The 18,318-nt window shown below is 44.3% G+C and overlaps 1 protein-coding gene across 2 annotated transcripts in view; it reads right to left on the reverse strand.

The window, feature by feature from the left end:
• The window catches only part of STPG1 (sperm tail PG-rich repeat containing 1), a 47,849-nt gene that overhangs the window by 3,659 nt on the left and 25,872 nt on the right, over positions 1-18,318 (reverse strand). The window contains exons 1-8 of one of the 2 annotated variants that reach the window (XM_048825862.2): positions 17,407-17,484; positions 16,254-16,405; positions 14,824-14,927; positions 9,517-9,618; positions 8,114-8,287; positions 3,624-3,735; positions 2,695-2,860; positions 699-889 (exon numbers count right to left, since the gene is read on the reverse strand). In XM_048825862.2, coding sequence (XP_048681819.2) covers positions 699-889; positions 2,695-2,860; positions 3,624-3,735; positions 8,114-8,287; positions 9,517-9,618; positions 14,824-14,927; positions 16,254-16,332 — 928 coding nt within the window. In that variant the 5' untranslated portion in view covers positions 16,333-16,405; positions 17,407-17,484. Of the gene's footprint in view, positions 1-698; positions 890-2,694; positions 2,861-3,623; positions 3,736-8,113; positions 8,288-9,516; positions 9,619-14,823; positions 14,928-16,253; positions 16,406-17,406; positions 17,485-18,318 lie in introns of those variants that run through there. The other variant, XM_048825863.2, reaches the window with a different exon arrangement.

The following is an 18,318-nucleotide window of genomic DNA, read 5'->3' on the forward strand; positions in this document are numbered from 1 at the left end:
GAGGAGATTCAGGGCTATGATGCCCTATAAGGTCTCTTTCCTCTTGGACTATGCAAACACTTTGCAGTTTCATGAGTCAGTTTTCTTCCTTCTCCTCTAACTGCTTCCTCCCACCCCACCCACACAGGGCTTTACGGCAGCGGAGGTAAAACTTTGGTTGTAATAACAAGAGTTGAACGGTAGTTTTCCAAATACAAACATAACTCCCATAAGCTATTTGTCAAACATGCTGACAGTTGGTGATACTTGAATGGCAATTGCAGTGCAAACATTTATGCTTTTCTCAAAATAGTTTAAACACATCGTCTAGTGGTCCGACCACAGGGCTGGGAGTCAGGAGACTTAGGTTCTATTCCCAGTTCTGATACTGACTCTCGGTGTAACCTTGGACAACTCACTTAGCCCCATGTTTACAAAAGTAATTAGGTGCCTAAAGATGCAGATAGGTGCCTAATGGGGTTTAATAACAGCTCCTAAGTAGGTTAGGTGCCCAACTCACTTAGGCATTTCAGTAAATCCCACTAAGGCACCTGTCTGCATCTTTAGGTGCCTAGATACCATTGTACATCTGATCCTTAGCTTTTCAGTGTCTCAGTTTCCCTATCTGTAAAAAGGTAGATAACACTGCTTAATCACCTATGGAAAGTGCTTTGAGCTCTATGTAAATACAAAGTATTTATCAATATTTTTATTTTTACCTGGCCCAGGTATCCCTTGCTGAGATGTGTCCCCTCTCCACCGTCCCGTGTTTGAGACAAATACAGCACTAGAGATGTAATGCTTTGGTGGGCCTTTGTAGTCCACTATTTCATACTGCCCTGGACCAGGCAAAGGTGGATTTTTTGGGGGTGGTATGGCTGGGGCAGAGAAATTCAAGTTTTGCTTTCGCCTATTAGAAGAAAGGAAAATTGAGATACATTGTAAATTGATGGGGTTTGAAGGTTGAGAATAAAAGCTGCGATGTTCAGTGGTGCCTAATGGAGTTAGGTGCTGACATTTCATTGAAATTCAGTCGGTGCTAAGTGCTCAAATCACATAGGCTCCTTTGAAAATCCCAGCTAAAAGCTTTAAAGAATGCCCTAGAAAAGTACTATCCGACTCCTCTCGGATCACACACTTTGCAAATCGGGATACATGTACAAAGCCACGTATCAAGCCTCTTAACTTTCTCGCAAAATATATTGACGTGATGATGGGCCCGATCCGGCTGCTATTGAGAGCCAGGGCCAGATGCTCAGCTGGTGTAAATCAGGGTAGTTCCCCTGAACTCAACGGAGCTGTGCAAGTGTTTTCCAGCTGAGTATGTGGCCCCATAGGCGTAAATCAGTGACTTAAATGGGAGCCGGATCTGTCTCTAAGGGTACACCTACACGGTACTTACATGAGTAGCCCTTAGCACAGGTATAAATAGCAGTGGCGACCGTGAGGTACAGCTTCGGTGAGTAAAGACACACTTGAAGGGTGTGGCTACGTTCTCACGTACATACCCTACATGGTTCTCTATTCACCCACACCATGCCGTGCTGTCTACGCTGCTGTTTTTAGCACTGTAGTGTCCTGCTGCTTCCCAACTGGTGGAGCCTTTCCCCAGCACAGGAAAAGACCCTGGCAGTGAGGAAAGGCTCTGGCAAGGGGGAGGCCTTGGGGAAGGGCTCCTCTAGCTCCCTGGTGCTGGAGCCTTTCACCACAGTCCCTCCCCCGCCAGCCCCTTTCACTAACAAGTGTAGCTACAGACTGTAACTTGCTTTTCACTGGAACGTGTAGCTACACGTACCCTACACGGTGCCACCAGTGGACACAGCCTAACTTTGGCATCTGGACACTGAGCCTTCTGATATTTGCTGATAATGTAGATTAATAATCCTCTCACTTGAGGTTTAATTTAGCTTTCCGCCCTAGCCCGCTGTGTTTAGCACACGCTGTCTGGCATTGCTTCTCTCTCCCTACAGCTTCCTACTCCTTTCACCAAACCTCTGTTGTAAGATACACCTGCCTGTGTGCAGAGAGCTGCAGACTTGCCCATATACTCCTCATACCTTTCCCTGGTCAAGAATTTACTGTTGATCTTAATCTTATCTCAGGCAACCCAATGTCACTGTCACGGGGTGGGCATAATAAATCTACTTGAATAACCTGCTGAAAGGCAGATTTATCTGCCTTCCCAGAATGATGCCAAAGGGGAAAGAAAGGGGCTTTTCCTTTTCTTCCTTTATTCTGTTTTGGCCTGAACTGAAGGAGCAAGTGTTTGAAACCTTGCAGGAAGGCCTGTTGTCCACCTCAGTTCTGCAGACTCAATGAAGTTCAGAGAAGCATCTAAGCTTTACCCAAACAGAGATGTGGGGTCTGTTTCCTGTTCTGCCACTGGGTCATGTGTGCCTCAGTTTTCCCCATCTGTAAAATGGGGATCATATATCATACCGACAGCACAATGGGTGTGCGGTATTTGGTAACAGTTTGTGTATTTTGCTTTTCAGTGTTACCACTGCTTTCACTTCCCAAGGGAGCCATCTTTTGCCTCATCTGTAAACCAGTGGCAACAGAGGCAACCGAGTACGGGCTTGACTGTGATACGGTGGAAGAACTTTGCAGAGAGCCAGGTGTGAGCTCTCCTGCTGCAGGTGTTGGGCCCTCCTGCAATCTGAGGTGATCACAAGCAGTGACTGACAGTGAAAAAGCATACAGGTTAGCACTCACATGGAAGTGGTCTTCTTTGCTGCTTTAGTGGGTTTGTTTAGCTGATAGGCTGCAGGCCCTGGGCTTATTGTATTCACCTTTGTTTCACGATGAGTATTTGATTTGAAGCAAGACACTAGAATCCTGGGGGACTTCTTGACAAGGGATTCGTTGATTCTGTAATGGCCTAATAACACGACAAGAAAAGGGATGTAAAAACCAAACAATGCCGCAACTATTGCACTAGGGCAGGCATAAGAGGGGATGAGTCCGTGAAAGTAACGGAGGTAAAAGGAAACAGCACAGCAGAGTGTTTTGGGGGGAAAGCATTTCTTGAGATGACAAAAATTGCTTCCTGGAGCAGCTTACCCCTTGGGCACAGAAGATGAGTGACTACTCTAGTGACTTAATCCTGAACACAGGAGCATCCAGGGAGGAAGTACAGGTAGGAAAACTAGCAATTAAAAAAAACAGAAGAGATGTTGACTGTGAACATCACTTGCAGCGACACCACCTAATGTAAAAATGACTAGAGCCAACCATCCTCATGCTTCAGGGTATAAACTTCATGAGGCAGTGGGGCCAGGAAGAAGTTTCCTTCTATGGTAGCATGACAGATTTAGGTGTATTATGGTGTGCGACGTCACACCGCTCCCTGAGCCCCTGGCACCCTGGAGGGAGCCCGAGTATGTTCTGGCAATTCACCTAAGTTCCATAAATCTACACTCAGGGGTGTGACTATATCTGGATGGGTGCTTTAGTAATAATTCCAAGGGGCCCATCCTGTAGAACTTGGAAGTGTCACCCACTAATGCCCCTTCATCTATGCAAAATGTCATATCCTGAGTGCCTGGATATCCATGGATTTCAGTGACGGTGGTGAGCACCTAATAAGATCAGACTCAGACTCACAAATGATGCTTTTCCTCCTATCTCAACAGCTCACTTACATGGAGAAGGCCATTTTTCTGTTTTATCAGTGCTTAATCCTCTTGTCGTTTTGGACAAAAACATCGCCCGGGCACACACGTTGTTGCTTTGCTTGCAGAAATCTAGAGAGGCCTGCACAAAATGAAGTCTCCATTAATTCCTTTGAATTGACCTTCCTCTTGGGTATTTACTAACGTAACAAAAACTATGTTTTTTTAGCTCCAGTCTCCATCGTGAATCAGAACTGCTCTAATGATATAAATGAATTCAATATTAGGGCCAAGTTTTCAGGAGAGCTCACTGGTTTTCGGTGTCTCCGTTTCTGACTGCCCATCTTGTGAGGGTTTATTATCAGAGGTGCTGCGGACTGGCAGCTCCCACTGAAAATTTGGCGGCATTTCTTTGGTTGCTGCTGCCAGTTGTTACTGCACCAGCTTGATCTAAAAGTGTCCAACCTCATTCAAATAACCAAACCAAGCATGGGGTTTGAGGGAGTGCTTCCAGTGCACCCAAAGGTGAGCTGCATGATAGCACCTGGAAGAGCATAAACAAACTGTTGCAACTTTGCCCTTCAGGGTAGGCTAGAATGACAAAAATGTAGCCACTGGTTTTCTACCCAGCCCAAAATCGTTCTTCAAAGAGATCAAGTCTATTGTTTAGGGGTTAATCCCGCATGCCTCAAAGCCAATGGCAAAATTCCCCTAGACTTCAATTGAATCAGGCTAACTTTACCAGGCCTGCTCCATCCAGTGGAAAGCTTCTGATTGATACTGCTCCCAGGATGTTAGAGACACAAGGTGGGGGAGGGAATATCTTTTATTGGACCAACTTCTGTTGGTGAGGGAGACAAGTTTTGAGCTGACACAGAGCTCTTCTTCAGGGCTGGGAAATGTACTCAGGCCAGGTCTACACTACAGACCTATATTGGGATAACTACATCAGTCAGGGGTGTGAAAAATCCACATTTATATTGACCTAACCCCCCACCCTGTGTAGCTAGCACTATGTTAACAGGAGAGCTTCTACCGTCAACATAGCTACCGCCTCTTGGGGAGGTGGATTAACTATGCTGGGGAGAAGCTCTCCTGCTGGCGTAGTTGTGTCTTCATTGAAGCAGGGCCCCTGAATGGGAAGACAAGCCCCTCAGAGTGTCACAACTATTCAAGGTGAACAGATTGTTAAGCATAAGTTTCAGAGTAGCAGCCGTGTTAGTCTGTATTCGCAAAAAGAAAAGGAGGATTTAGAGACTAACCAATTTATTTGAACATAAAGCTTTCGTGAGCTATCCACTAGTACTCCTTTTCTTTTTGTTAAGCATAAGTAGTTAACACATATTTCAAGGGACTATTCAAGGTGAACTGGCCAATTAACACCCCTCCAGTCATGGGGGGAAAAGAAGGCAGGGGGGAAAGGCAGCTGGGGCAGGGGTTGTTAGTGGGTTATAGATTGTTTTAATAAGCCATAAATCCAGCATCTCTATTCAGTCCATGATTTTTAGTGTCTAGCAAAGTTATGAATGTAAGTTCCAAGGCTCGTCTTTTGAGGGTGTTGTGCATATTTCCTTTGTGGGTGAGTGCTGAGAGATCAGACATAGAGTGATAGAGTGATCATTGCATGAAAAGCGTTCTCCCACAGGTGATGTGGTGTTTTGTCTTTTATCATTTTCCCCCTGTGAGTTCATTTAAGAGTATAGTGATTGTCTGGTTTCACCCACATAGTTGTTATTGGGGCATTTAATGCACTGAATGATGTACAGCACATGTTGTGATAGGCTGAATTTGGCCCACACACTGAAAACATTATTCCATACAGTTTGGGACACTGCTTCAGCTTTATTTTCTGTTGCAAGCCTGGGTTTTATCAACACTTATTAATTTTGGCTGAGATTACACCTAAGGCCTGATTTGCAGTTTTAAGGAAAAACTCCTGTTGACTTTAGTGGGAGTTTTGCCTGTGTACAGGACTGGGCCCTCTGTTTCTTCCCAGAGTGTCTCTTTGCCTATGGTCATAAATTATCAAGCACTGCCATCTTTTAAATGGATTGTTTCCTGTTGTGCTTCTCGAGGGTTAGACACCATCCCTTACAGTAAATCACAAGACAGTAATTAATCCAGGAAGGTTATTCCCAGAAGCAAATTCTTACAATGTTAGAAATAACATGCTACGAACCCATTATGCTATGATATGTCAAATAACTATGATCTGCAAACTAGCTTAAACAACAGAAAACTTGTTGAGGCAGATCATCGTAGCTGGAAGGCATTGTAACAAAGTCCAGTGTTTTAACCAGAGGCCATCTTTTGGAAAGTCGGCCTTTCCGCAACAGCACAGTCCCTATGCTGGTGCGTTGGTTCAGAATTCACTCAGAGAAAAGGGGGGCAGTGTACAGAATCACCAAAATCCCCTTAAATCAGTGGAGCTGTGCTGGTTTACACCAGCTGAGGATCTGATCCCTTTATGAACAATGAAGACACATGATCATTGATTCTGACCAAGCCTATAAATGTATCACTCATTTCTAACCTACAGCCGTGCCACCTTAAGTGGGGAGTTAGTCATGTCTAATGCATTGAGGAGGATCAAGCGTGGTTGCTACCTGCATGGCAGACAACCAAGGAAAACTGAGGAAATGTTTGAATGATTCTGTACGTAGCACTCATCTCTTTAAGCGAATTCTGAACCAATGCACCAGCACAGGGGCTGTGCTGCGGAAGGACTGTCTTTCCAAGAAGGATGGTGTATGGCTAAGGCATTGGATTGGGACTCGGGAGAGCTGGATTCCCAGTTCTGCCCCACACTTCTTGTGTAATCTTAGGAAAGTCATTTATTATCTCTGTGCTTCAGCTCCCCACCTGTAAGATGGGGATAATACTTCCATTCTCTCTCGGTCTGTCTTGTCTACTTAGATGGTAAACTCTTTGGTACAGGGTCTCAGTCTTACTACGTGTACGGACACCACCTAGCAAAACGGGGACTCAATCTTTAGGCACTATTTGTAATATGAATAACAACAAGACGGGATGATCCTGACCAGCTACTGTCATTAACGGTCCTCTGGCTCTTCTTACAGAAATAGTGGAGTTAACTACAGTGTCCTGGCCAAATTCAAATGTAATTATATTTTGCATAAACAACCTAAAACTCCTTTGCAGTTTCAGTCGGCTACAGTTTTCTTCTTCGCTCACTGTCCTAAACTGTTACAGTGTTACTGTGTGCTTTGAGACAAGACACATTCCACCCCTGCATCCCACTGGATGTTTATCACACTTGAAGTGAGTACATAGTAGGAAAAAACTCTGGTGAAAAGAAAAGGAGGACTTGTGGCACCTTAGAGACTAACAAATTTATTTGAGCATGAGCTTTCGTGAGCTACAGCATCTGATGAAGTGAGCTGTAGCTCACGAAAGCTTATGCTCAAATAAATTGGTTAGTCTCTAAGGTGCCACAAGTACTCCTTTTCTTTTTGCAAATACAGACTAACACGGCTGCTACTCTGAAATCTGGTGAAAAGAGCATTGTGTCAATATAAGAGATTCCTGTTCTAAGTGACAGACACTCAGGGAACTACAGCAGACATGATTTGCAGAAAAAATTATAGAGCAAATGAGTTAAAGTAACAATGATAATAAATCAGCACTGCCTAGATAACAGTGAAATCCATGACCAATAGGTATAATATTTTGATAGGCAGCTATTCACAATACTTTGCATTTCTTTAACAACTTCCTTTCAAGACTCTCAAAGCACTTTGCAAACATTCATGGAGTAAGACTTACAACACCCCAATGAAGCATGTATTATTGTCACCATGTGACACATGGGACGAGGAGGCACAGAAAGGTTAGTGCCTTACTCAAGATCACACAGTGAGTCACTGGCAGAATCAGGAATAGAATCTCAAGGCCAGATCCTTAGCTGGTGTAAACTGGCACAGCTCCATGCAAGTCAGTGGAGCTATGCTGATCTACATCTGTGGAGGATCTGGCCTCTGATTTCCAGCCCTGTGTTTCAACCACCAGACCACACATCTGTTAGAAATAATACATAAAATGTGAAATCCTGGCTGCATTGAAGGCAGCGGCAACACTCCTGTTGAATTCAGTGAAGCCGGGATTTTACCCAAAGAATCCTGTGGGGCTTTCAACACCTCAGGTTATACTGTGGTGGGAAGACAGAGGGTTGCTGCAGTGGCAGATCCTGGATGCATACTGGCTGCCTCGGTGACCCATGTGCTCTGGATGCACAGAGACTGAGACTGCTCCTTGCACGGGGGTCCGACCTGCTTTCAGTGAAATCAATGGCAAAACTCCCACTGACTTCAAAGGAGCAGGAGGAAGCCACAGGTGCATAAAGAGAAACGCCCTCTCCTCCCCTTGCACACCCTTGCTGGGCCAGCCATGCTCTGGTCCACACAGGATTAAACACAGTACAATGATTTCCTTATAATTCCCCATATCTCACTTAAAGTTAGTTTTACATTGGCTTTAACTTCCTGGTTTTTGCCCCTTACGTTGTATTGATTGGGCGCTGGGGTGGACGTTTGCTCTCTCCTCTTAGCGATTGGTTGCTGAAACATGCTGGAGTTTCCCATGCTGAAATCTTGCTTGGATTGAAATGCCAACGAGAGGTTGTAGGCATTTGCGGCAGGGTAGCTGGGTTTTCTATTGTGTAGGAGACGAGCATCCTGGAGAGAGACAAATCAAAGAAATCAATAGCAGTTGAGCAGCAGTGCTGGAGGGAGACTGGTGAACAGTTTGGATCCAGTCTTTGACCTCTGGTATTTTACATATTGTTATAACTGGGTAGGGAATAGCCTCTGTATTTTACATACAGCAGAACCCCACTAAATTGCATGAATGGTTGGGAGTCCCATTGCAAGGGGTCTGATCCTGCCAGTGAGGTGCTGAGCACCATTAATTCCCATTGGCTTCCCTGGGAGAAGAAGATGCTCAGTGGCTTGGCGTGGAAGCCAGGCACACTTTGTCAGTGCATCAGATTATCCTCCATTGTGATGGTTTGAAAATGTGTTTAAAATTCTGTGCAAAATTATCGGCGTTCAGCATTCATATCATTAAAAGGATTGAGCAGATTTTCTTCTAACTCGGCTTATGATTTGTATATCTCACTGAGATTCATAGAAGAACTGAAGAGGAGTACTTGTGGCACCTTAGAGACTAACCAATTTATTTGAGCATGAGCTTTCGTGAGCTACAGCTCAACTGACTTTGTTGTCACTAGCTTTAGCCATTTTCAAGCTAGGGTGAGTGCAACATTTCCAGTTAACCCCTCGTGGGAGAGAAATGTGGGGGTTTTCTTCAGACTTCCATAACTCAAACACGGCTCAGCTAATTTTGCTCCAATTTTCTACTCCAAAGGGAGAAAAATCACCTTTGGATTGAGATCAAGCATAGAAAGTTTTAGCCCCAGAGGAATTTGTTTTAAAAGTTATATGAGCAACTGAAAAAGAAGGTTAGAATGGAGGATGGAATTCAGCCTTAATGATAGCAGTGTCTTCCAGTGACTGGTACAGCGATTGCCTGTCTATCTTCGGTGTTTGTAAGGTGCCCCACCCCTATTGTATCTCAGGCCCAGATCCTTCAGGGCATTTAGATACCTAACCCCAATTGAAGACTCTGATTTGAGATGCCCTAAATTTAGGCAGCAAGGGATGAAAAATAAGATGTGATCATTAAAGGCCTGATGCAATAGAAGTCAACAGAAAATCCCTTAGACCCAGATCCTCAACGTTATTTAAGTGCCTACCTCCCATTGAAATTAATGGGAAATTACATTAAACTAACTCCCATTAATTTCAGTGGCAGGTAGGCAATTAAATAACTTTGAGGATCTGGGCCTAATTGACTTTAATGGGCGGTGGATCAGGCCCTAAACAATACAAACCCTTTCCCTTACCATGGAAGGAAAGTAGCCCGTTCCCTTCTTTGACAGTGAGGTGCTGTTAATCTCTGCAGATTGGTGAACGACATTATAGAATCCCGGCCCTGGAATTTCATTCTAATAAGGAAACATAATACATTTACAAAAAGAAAAGGAGTACTTGTGGCACTTTAGAGACTAACCAATTTATTTGAGCATAAGCTTTCGTGAGCTACAGCTCACTTCATTGGATGCATACTGTGGAAAGTTTAGAAGATCTTATTATATACGCACAAAGCAGGAAAAAATACCTCCTCCCACCCCACTCTCCTGCTGGTAATAGCTTATCTAAAGTGATCACTACTCTGAAACCACTCCTTACAATGTGTATGATAATCAAGTTGGGCCATTTCCAGCACAAATCATTTAGTAACAATCATCCTTCTGAACAAACTCAAAACATTATTTAGGAAGTTTCAGAGCTGTGACGGCAGAATTTAGAAATTGCCAGACTGGATCAGACCAGAGATCTAACTTGTCCATTATCCTCTCTCTTGGTGGCCAGTACCAGATGCATCAAGAGAAGGTGCAAGAATGTCTTAATGGACAGTTATGGAATAACCTAAATGGGCTGTTCTTGCTGGGCTGGGGATGAGCTCACAGCTCCTATAAAGTGCCCCCAATGGCCAGCGAAACCAATCGCCTCTGACAGCCACACACCCCATCACTTGCATTCATGCAGCAGAGGTGTTTCTGTGAAAAGTGGGGGTATGAAAGGCGAGTGTCTGTCACCTATAAAAAAGGCAGACTGCTCGGGTCAGGCAGGGCTCTTCAGCCTTGGTAGGCTGCCCATCTAGGAACTGGAACTCCAAATGTAAACCAGGGGTGCCATGCCCTCAAGGTGGATGATCATCCTTGGCAGACAATGGCACTAGATGCTGGAGAGGAGGTGGATGCCACCAGCATTAGTGTCACTGAATCTTATCCAGTGAAGCATGCCTTATAAATATTGTGTCCTCAATAATGTAACTATTGATATCGTCGTTACCAGTGAAAGGATCTAAACATTTTAAAATCCTACTAACACTTGGCCTTGATTATACCTGGTGGCAGTGAGTTCCACAGGTTATCTGTATTATTTATTATTACCATAGTGCATAGGCACTCCAATTATACACCAGGACGCCTTCATGCTAAGTACTGTACAAACACGGAATGTGCATTGTGTATACAATTATTTCCTTTTATCGATTTTCCATTTGATGGCTTTCAATTTCAGTGAATGGCCCTTGTTTTCACATGATGAGAGAGGGTAAATAGGAGCTCCTAATTTACCTCCCATATATATTTTTTTACATTACACACATCTATCAGATCAAACCTTAATTTTCTCCTCTCAAAACTAAACAACCCCAGTCTCTCTCCAGGACTAACCATTTTGTCAGCTATTTCTGAGCCCCCTCTGTTTCTGCTGCAGCTTTTATTTTGAGATAGGATGACCAGAACATTCCAGGTGAAGGCGTACCCTGGACATAAATAATGGCATTATCATATTTTCAGTATCATTTTCCATTCCATTCCTTGGGCACCTGAACGTTTTGTAGTAACTGTCATTGTGCAACGAGCAGATGTTTTCATTGTGTCAAAATAATAATCTTATTTTAATGTGAGTCTCAAATTGCACAGAAAAATGAATATGAAATGGGAGATTAAGTTTCCTACAGGGCAATTTATACAGACTGGGAATTCAGAGCAACTGCAAGTCTGAAATCTCACTCGTATATCTGACTTGAATGAATGAATTCAGCATGTGGACGGAATGCATTATTTGCAGTTACCGCGCCCTTCCTGACTCAGCTGTCCTCCTGAGCTTTTCAGAAAGAGAACTGGGTGGGATTCTATTTATAGAGCAAAATAAACCAAAACCAGCCTCGGTTCTATGTGATGACACCTTAAGCTCTTGAGGCCCAGTTCCCCGCAAGGTGCAGAACACCTTCTGTAAGGTGCTGGGCTCCCTCTAATCCAAGGGACGTCAATGGGATTTGTGGAGGCTCAGGACTGTTTGGGATGAGACCCCTAGAAAGAAATATACCTCATGTCAACATGAATGTTAGATGATTTAGGTATGTAGGAATGGAAATATCTGACACTCCTGACCCCTGAGAGCATATCATTGTCATGTGACCTTGTCTGTCAATTACCAGTGGAAAATATTTTGTATGGAGCACTGGACAAGTATATGAGACTTTATAAGCACATAAAGAGGTCCTGTCCTGTCTGGTTCTTGTCATGAGGAGTGTATGCTCAGATTCAGACAGAGATATACAATACCCAAGAGAAGATAGTGTGGGAATAACACAGAAGAGATGGGTTTGCAAAGGAGAGAGACGGCAGTTGGTGCAGAGGACATCGGGAACAATTCCAGTCACACACTCCAATCCTGCAATGAGCTACACCTGAGTGCAGGCATCTGACACCCCCACTTCCCCTGTGCAGGACTCTGGCAACAGGAAAGAAAGTACAAAGCTGGGAGTGGGGAAAGGAGATAAAGGGAGAACATAGGAGAGATGTGGGAGAGCCACAGGCAGTGGGAGAGGGTGTAGGAGGAATATATAAGTAATAAAAGCTAGCATCCAAGCAGAGCTTACATTGATGGCCATAAGGCATAGGCAAGTAAGGAATGACCTTGTCACCTTTTTAAGAGGCTACCAATCCAATTGGCCAGACTGGCACTCCAGTGGTAATGTGCTACCATGCATGACATAGAAAACCAGGGTTGGAAGGGACCTCGGGAGGTATCTAGTCCAACCCCCTGCTCAAAGCAGGGCCAATCCCCACTTTTTGCCCCAGATCCCTAAATGGCCCCCTCAAGGATTGAACTCACAACCCTGAGTTTAGCAGGCCAATGCTCAAACCACTGAGCTATCCCTCCTTCCCTGTACCTACCACAATGGGACCCTGATCTCAGTTGGCACTACCATAATGCTAATAATACAAATACACCAGTATGAAACTGGGCAAGACCTGAATCTTCAGTTCCGATTACTTACACAGATAGTTCCACAAGACTCTGCCGTCCTTATAAAAAATGTCATGGGAGTTACAGTGTGGCTGGCCATGTAGATAAATATTCGGCATAGTTTTCTTTATAGACAGAAACTATTCCAGTGCACATATAGGTTGCACTGAGGACGGATGTAAGTGGTGCAACTCCATTGATTTCAATAGGTTTGTCCCTACTTAAACCAGACTTCAGTAGGTCGCTACATGACTAACGCTTCCTGGATGGAAGAGACACAGGGAGTTAGGCACCTAATTGCTATTTGTGCCTTTGAAAATCTACCCCCCCACCCCCCGAGCTAATTACATACAATTAGGTCCTTCTACCTCCTTGAGATCATAGTCTATTGGTGAATATAGAAGGCCATTAGGTCACAGTATTAGTTGATCAGAAATATTTTGCATACAACACCCAATAATACACATCAAAGTTCTAGTGGGGAGTGAATCCCTGTACCTGTAGCTATGTGTTAATGTACTCTATAGTATACTGAAGTTCTGTGGAGACATGACCAGGTGCGTTTGGAAGGAGAAGCTCAGAAAGCAGCCCTAGAAAGAGCTAGTATTTGATGCAGTAACCTTTCCCTAGGGATAACGCTTAAGCAAAAGTCTACTAAGGTCTTGTGTCGCTTGTGGTTTGGCCCATTTGCTGCTCCATCCTTCCGGCAGGAAATGCTCGGAGTAGAAGGGAGTGTTTTGTGAAACGACCTTAAAACTCTACCTCTTCTCTTTTAGAACTTTGCATCAGGTCATCTGGAACTCTTGGAAGCTGACCAGACAGACAGACGGCGCCTGCAAAAGGCAGTTAAGCAACGTCCCCACCTTGATCATTTCCCTTCATCTTTGGTCCTTGATGTTGATAGTTATTATTATTATTCAGGCCTGAGATAATGTGCTCTTGATATTGCTGAGATGAGAGAGACAAGCAAGAAGGAAGAGAACAAAGGCAGAATAAGAAAAAGAGAAGATACCAAATAGTTCTCTGATCTACCCACTTGGAAAAGGGTTCGTGAAGCTACAGAAATCCTCAATCGACTTAATTTTCATGGCATTCTAGGGAGCCATAGCAGTGTTATTCACCAGATGGAGAGCAGGGAACTTTCTGCAGGAGGCATGGAGAATCCTCCTCCCACCAGAAGAGGAAGTAGTTAGGAAGCTGAACCCCAAAAGGCTCCTTGCACATAGAGGATGCGTCAGCTGTATTGGCTAGAGAAAAAGAATTTGAGTTGATGTCTGGGTGACTTGTACAGTTTTACAGCATCTTACTGCTTCCCCCTTCTGGCCAAAGAGGAGTAGACATCATAGTCTTTAGCTAGTATCAGGGAGTTTATGCACAGAGAGATCAGGATTAAATAAAGGAGTCCTAAAATGTTGGGTCATATTCTGCATGCATTACACCAGTACAAAATCTGGAGTAACTCCATTCACTTCAGTGGAATCATTCCTGATTGGTAATGGTGTAAATGAGAGCAGAATGTGGGTCTTGGTGGCCTGGCAGTATTTGAATCAATATAAGAAAAGGAGTACTTGTGGCACCTTAGAGACTAACCAATTTATTTGAGCATGAGCTTTCGTGAGCTACAGCTCACTTCATCGGATGCATACCGTGGAATCAATATAAAAGACTAGGTGTAAATAATATTTAGGTTGTAAAACAAACTGACAATCCAAATCAGTGATGAGACATAGTATCCTTCACCCTTAGCACCGAGGATAGGGAGGCTGGAATGGAGAGGAGGAAAAAAAAAGCACAAAAGTTATTTTACAAAGGAGCCTAAGAAAATTAGGTACCTAAATCCTACTGAAATTCAGTGGTGCTCCACTGGTATTGTTAGGGTGACCAGATGTCCCGATTTTATAGGGACAGTCCTGATATTTGGGGCTTTGTGTTATATAGGCACCTATTACCTCCCACCCCCTGCCCTGATTTTTCATACTTGCTGTCTGGTCACCCTAGGTATTTACAGCATAAGTCAGTGGTGAATCAGGCTCTTGAGTGTTAAATGAGTAGTTTCATACAGTTCTTTATCAACAGGGTCACATGATGCGTTTTCATCAAACTACTTCAGCATAGCTGATTTTCAATAACACTTCTCTTTTGCATTGCTGTTAGTGGTTTTTTTTTCCAAAGCCTGATCCATGGAATACTATATAAAACATGTATACAAGCTGTGTGTCCAGTTCAACTCAATCAAACTTATTATAAGACAAGATCACTAAGACATAATAGGAACATAAGATTTACAGCAAAGATCATAAATCTCAAATATTTCTACTACCTACCTGGTTATACTGAAACCTCTTTGCTTGAGAATTAAACCCCTTTTTTTCTGAGTTTGGGATCACTCTTGTCTGGTATTTATAAGGAATGGAGGCGACCTTGTAACCTAAAAGGTAAAGCCGATAAAAACAAGATCCTGAATGTGGAGATACAGGAAATATGTAACGGTAGCAACAGATTTCATTTTAAATAGGAAACAGACATGAAATGCAAATCTATCATTAATGCAATCTTCAGGTTGAGAAATCATCATTTGTTTTTGCATTGAATTTTCCTGTTTTATTTAAGAAGTAAAGAAAAAACTATCACTGCAGCACTTTAAAGGTGCTTCAGTGGTCATGAAGGGCTGTAGAGCTGACCCAGTGCTGCTAAATCACTATTGCCACACCTCCTTATTTAGACCTTTGCTGAGACATCCTGAAGTCGGACATTTTAGCAGCCCATCTCATGGGCCCGATCCTGCAAAAAGCTGAGTGCCTTCTGGAAGATCCTGAGCACCCTCTGTTCCTATTGACCACAATGACGGTTTAGGTTACTCAGAACCTCCCAGGAGACACTCAAGCCCAGATCCTCCAACGTAGTTAGGTAACTAATCCCCATTGATTTCAACAGGAGTCAGGCACTTAACTACCATTAAGGATCTGGGTTTCTATGCTGTGCAGGATTGGACTCAAAGGCCTTGTCCACACTGAGATTTTCTTGCCATTTCCCACCAGTGCAGCTCCTACTTTGGTAGCCAAGAGGAGCCAGCAGCTGCTGTGTTTTTACCACTGTGTCATCCAAGTAATGTTAGTTGACGTTGTGGTAAAATCGCCAGCGTCTTGTCTACTCTAGCGCTCCCTCTGTTGCAACATATAGTGGAGCTGAACCAGGTGTAGTGCAACAGAGAGAAGCTCAGTGTAAACACAGCCATGCTGTTGACAAGGGAGGAAATATGTTTTAAGATGATCTTTGAAATTAAATGGAAGGTCAAAGAAGGAAAGAGATACAGGAGGTCTATTCTAGAGAAACTGCAGAGGGGAGAATGATCTCAAACCAATAGTAGGGAGGCTGTGTGAAGGGAGAGTGCTAAATGAGCAGGAGGAGCAGAGACACACGGCCTATGATACAAATCTGCGGAAGTTTTAGGAGCAAGGGGCATGATTGGCCACTGCCTTGCACTGCGTGTCATCATTTACACGTTTGCATAGTGGAAGATTCTGATGTGGTGGCATTTTATGTTCACTTTGCACTGGTTTAAATAGCCAAAAGAGAACAATTCTGAACTGGATCCTGAAATGACTGGAACTGGCTGTGGATATAAATTGCTCAGGATGTCACTTCCTATTGATTAGCTTCACTGGTGCTGCAGTTTCAAAGAACAACATATTTGTAGCTATTTTGTCCCCTTTTCAACTGCAAAGTGGTTATTATCCGATTCACAATACTGTACCTCTTGACGTTTTCCCGATCTGCACATCTGCTCCTTTGATACTAGTAGCTACAGAAAAGTTCTCAAAGCAGGCAGCCATGTTACGCAACTACTGCCCACTGGCTGGAAACACTCTCCTCCTCAGGGTCACCATTTTGTTTCTAAAACATCAGCTGGAAATATCAAAATGTTATGAATTTAGAAGAAAAAAAACGAGCCAGAATTTCTAAACAAGGCTGGAATGGTGAAGACTTAATAAACAAGGGAACTTCCTTTTCAGATTATGATTATTATCGTATTTTACATTCATACGGTGGGGGAGATAACTCAGTGGTTTGAGCATTGGCCTGCTAAACCCAGGGTTGTGAGTTCAATCCTTGAGGGGGCCATTTAGGGATCTGGGGCAAAAACTGGGGACTGGTCCTGCTTTGAGCAGGGGGTTGGACTAGATGGCCTCCTGAGGTCCCTTTCAACCCTGATATTCTATGAATCTGTCACCAAGAATTCTCCAAATCCCTGCAATCCTGACCTCAGTGGGACTGTGGGGTGAATGAAGGCTGCAGGTGCAGGCCCTACACATAAACATCAACCCTTCTGTCACCTTTGGGGTGGGGTGACATGATGCCAATCAAGCTTCACAGCTGCGAGGGAGGGAAAGGATTTGATCAGAAAAGATTGAGTCAAAGCCCTGTTCTTATGAAAAAGGCTGTGGGAATTTTTTAATGCCTAGAAGGAGCACTCTGGCCCTCTGTTTTTAAGGTTATTTTAAAGAGAACGCTGGAGAAGGAGCGTGAAGCCCAGGTATTGTGTTTAGTAGTAAGAGCATCTGCTAGGTCAGGTGAGAGGAAGCGTTGCACGCTAGGACAGTGGTTCTCAACCTTTTTTCATTTGCGGACCTCTACAAAATTTCAGACGGCGGTGCGGACCCCTTTGGAAATCTATTGTCTGTCTATACAGTTGAATTCTATTCAGTCAGTTTCCAGTTTAAGTCTTTCGTGGACCCCTTAGACAGGCGAGCCACGGACCACAGGCTGAGAACCACTGAGCTGGGACTCTCTCTGCGGGGCCAGAGCAGAGGAAGCGTTGCATGCTGGGACCCTGGTCTCTGTGGGGCCACAGGGAGGACGCGCTGCATGCTGGGACCTGCCATCCCTGCGGTGCCACCCCTGCCTACCTGGCTGCCGGGGCTGCTTTAGAGAAGGACTCTGAGAAAGTTTACACTTGGTTGCCTAGACAACAGCGGAACCAGGTATTCTCCAATCATTTTGCTTGTTATTTTGGCATCTTACACGCTCCTCCAATCACAGAAAGGCTTTCAAAGTGGCAACTGGTTGCCTTATGCCCTGCTCAAGTTAGAGTGCGTGTTTCTCTAGTTAAGGTGGTCCCGAACAAGCTCCTCTGCACATGGGTCTTAAGGCAGCTGTGCTCACCCCCACGGGCCCTGTTACCAAGGGACCACAGGGAAGAGTGCAGGAGCCCCTTCCTCTGCTCCCTGCTCTTCATTAAGATAGAAACACAACTTGTCAGGTAAAGCCCAGCCAACCCCACTCCGGGTTATTTCAGACACTTCCACAGACTGATCACTCGAAATGCTAACAAGGTTTTATGTTGGCCTAGAGGGGCTGAACCGGCTTCTGCTGAGGTCAATGGCACAACATCCACTACCTGCAATTGGGCAGGCTGCTGGCCCAGATTTTCAAAAGCCCTCAGAGTCAGCTGGCCCTGTGACTAGGTGCTGGCCTGGCAATCAGGAGACCAGGGTTTGGATACCTGCTCTGTGTCCTTTGGCAAGTCACTTTGGCTCTATAGTCTCTCTCCCTCCTTGTGTCTTCAGATCTCTCTGGTGCAGGAACTGCCCCTTGCTATGTATTTCTACAGCAACAAGCTCAATAGGCCTGATCTTAGAGCCTCTAAGGGCTACTGTGATATAAATAAAAGCTCAGCATCCACAGCTGTAATCAGAATTGCTCACCTCCCATTTAGACACCTAAATAAGGGTCAGATTTTTTTTTAAGTGCTCACTAGCACCCAGCAGCTGCCAAGGTGCCATGTTAAAAAAAAATCTGACCCCTTATGGAAGTGCTTA

This window comes from Caretta caretta, chromosome 19, assembly GCF_965140235.1.
Source record: "Caretta caretta isolate rCarCar2 chromosome 19, rCarCar1.hap1, whole genome shotgun sequence".
NCBI classification, from domain to species: domain Eukaryota; kingdom Metazoa; phylum Chordata; order Testudines; family Cheloniidae; genus Caretta; species Caretta caretta.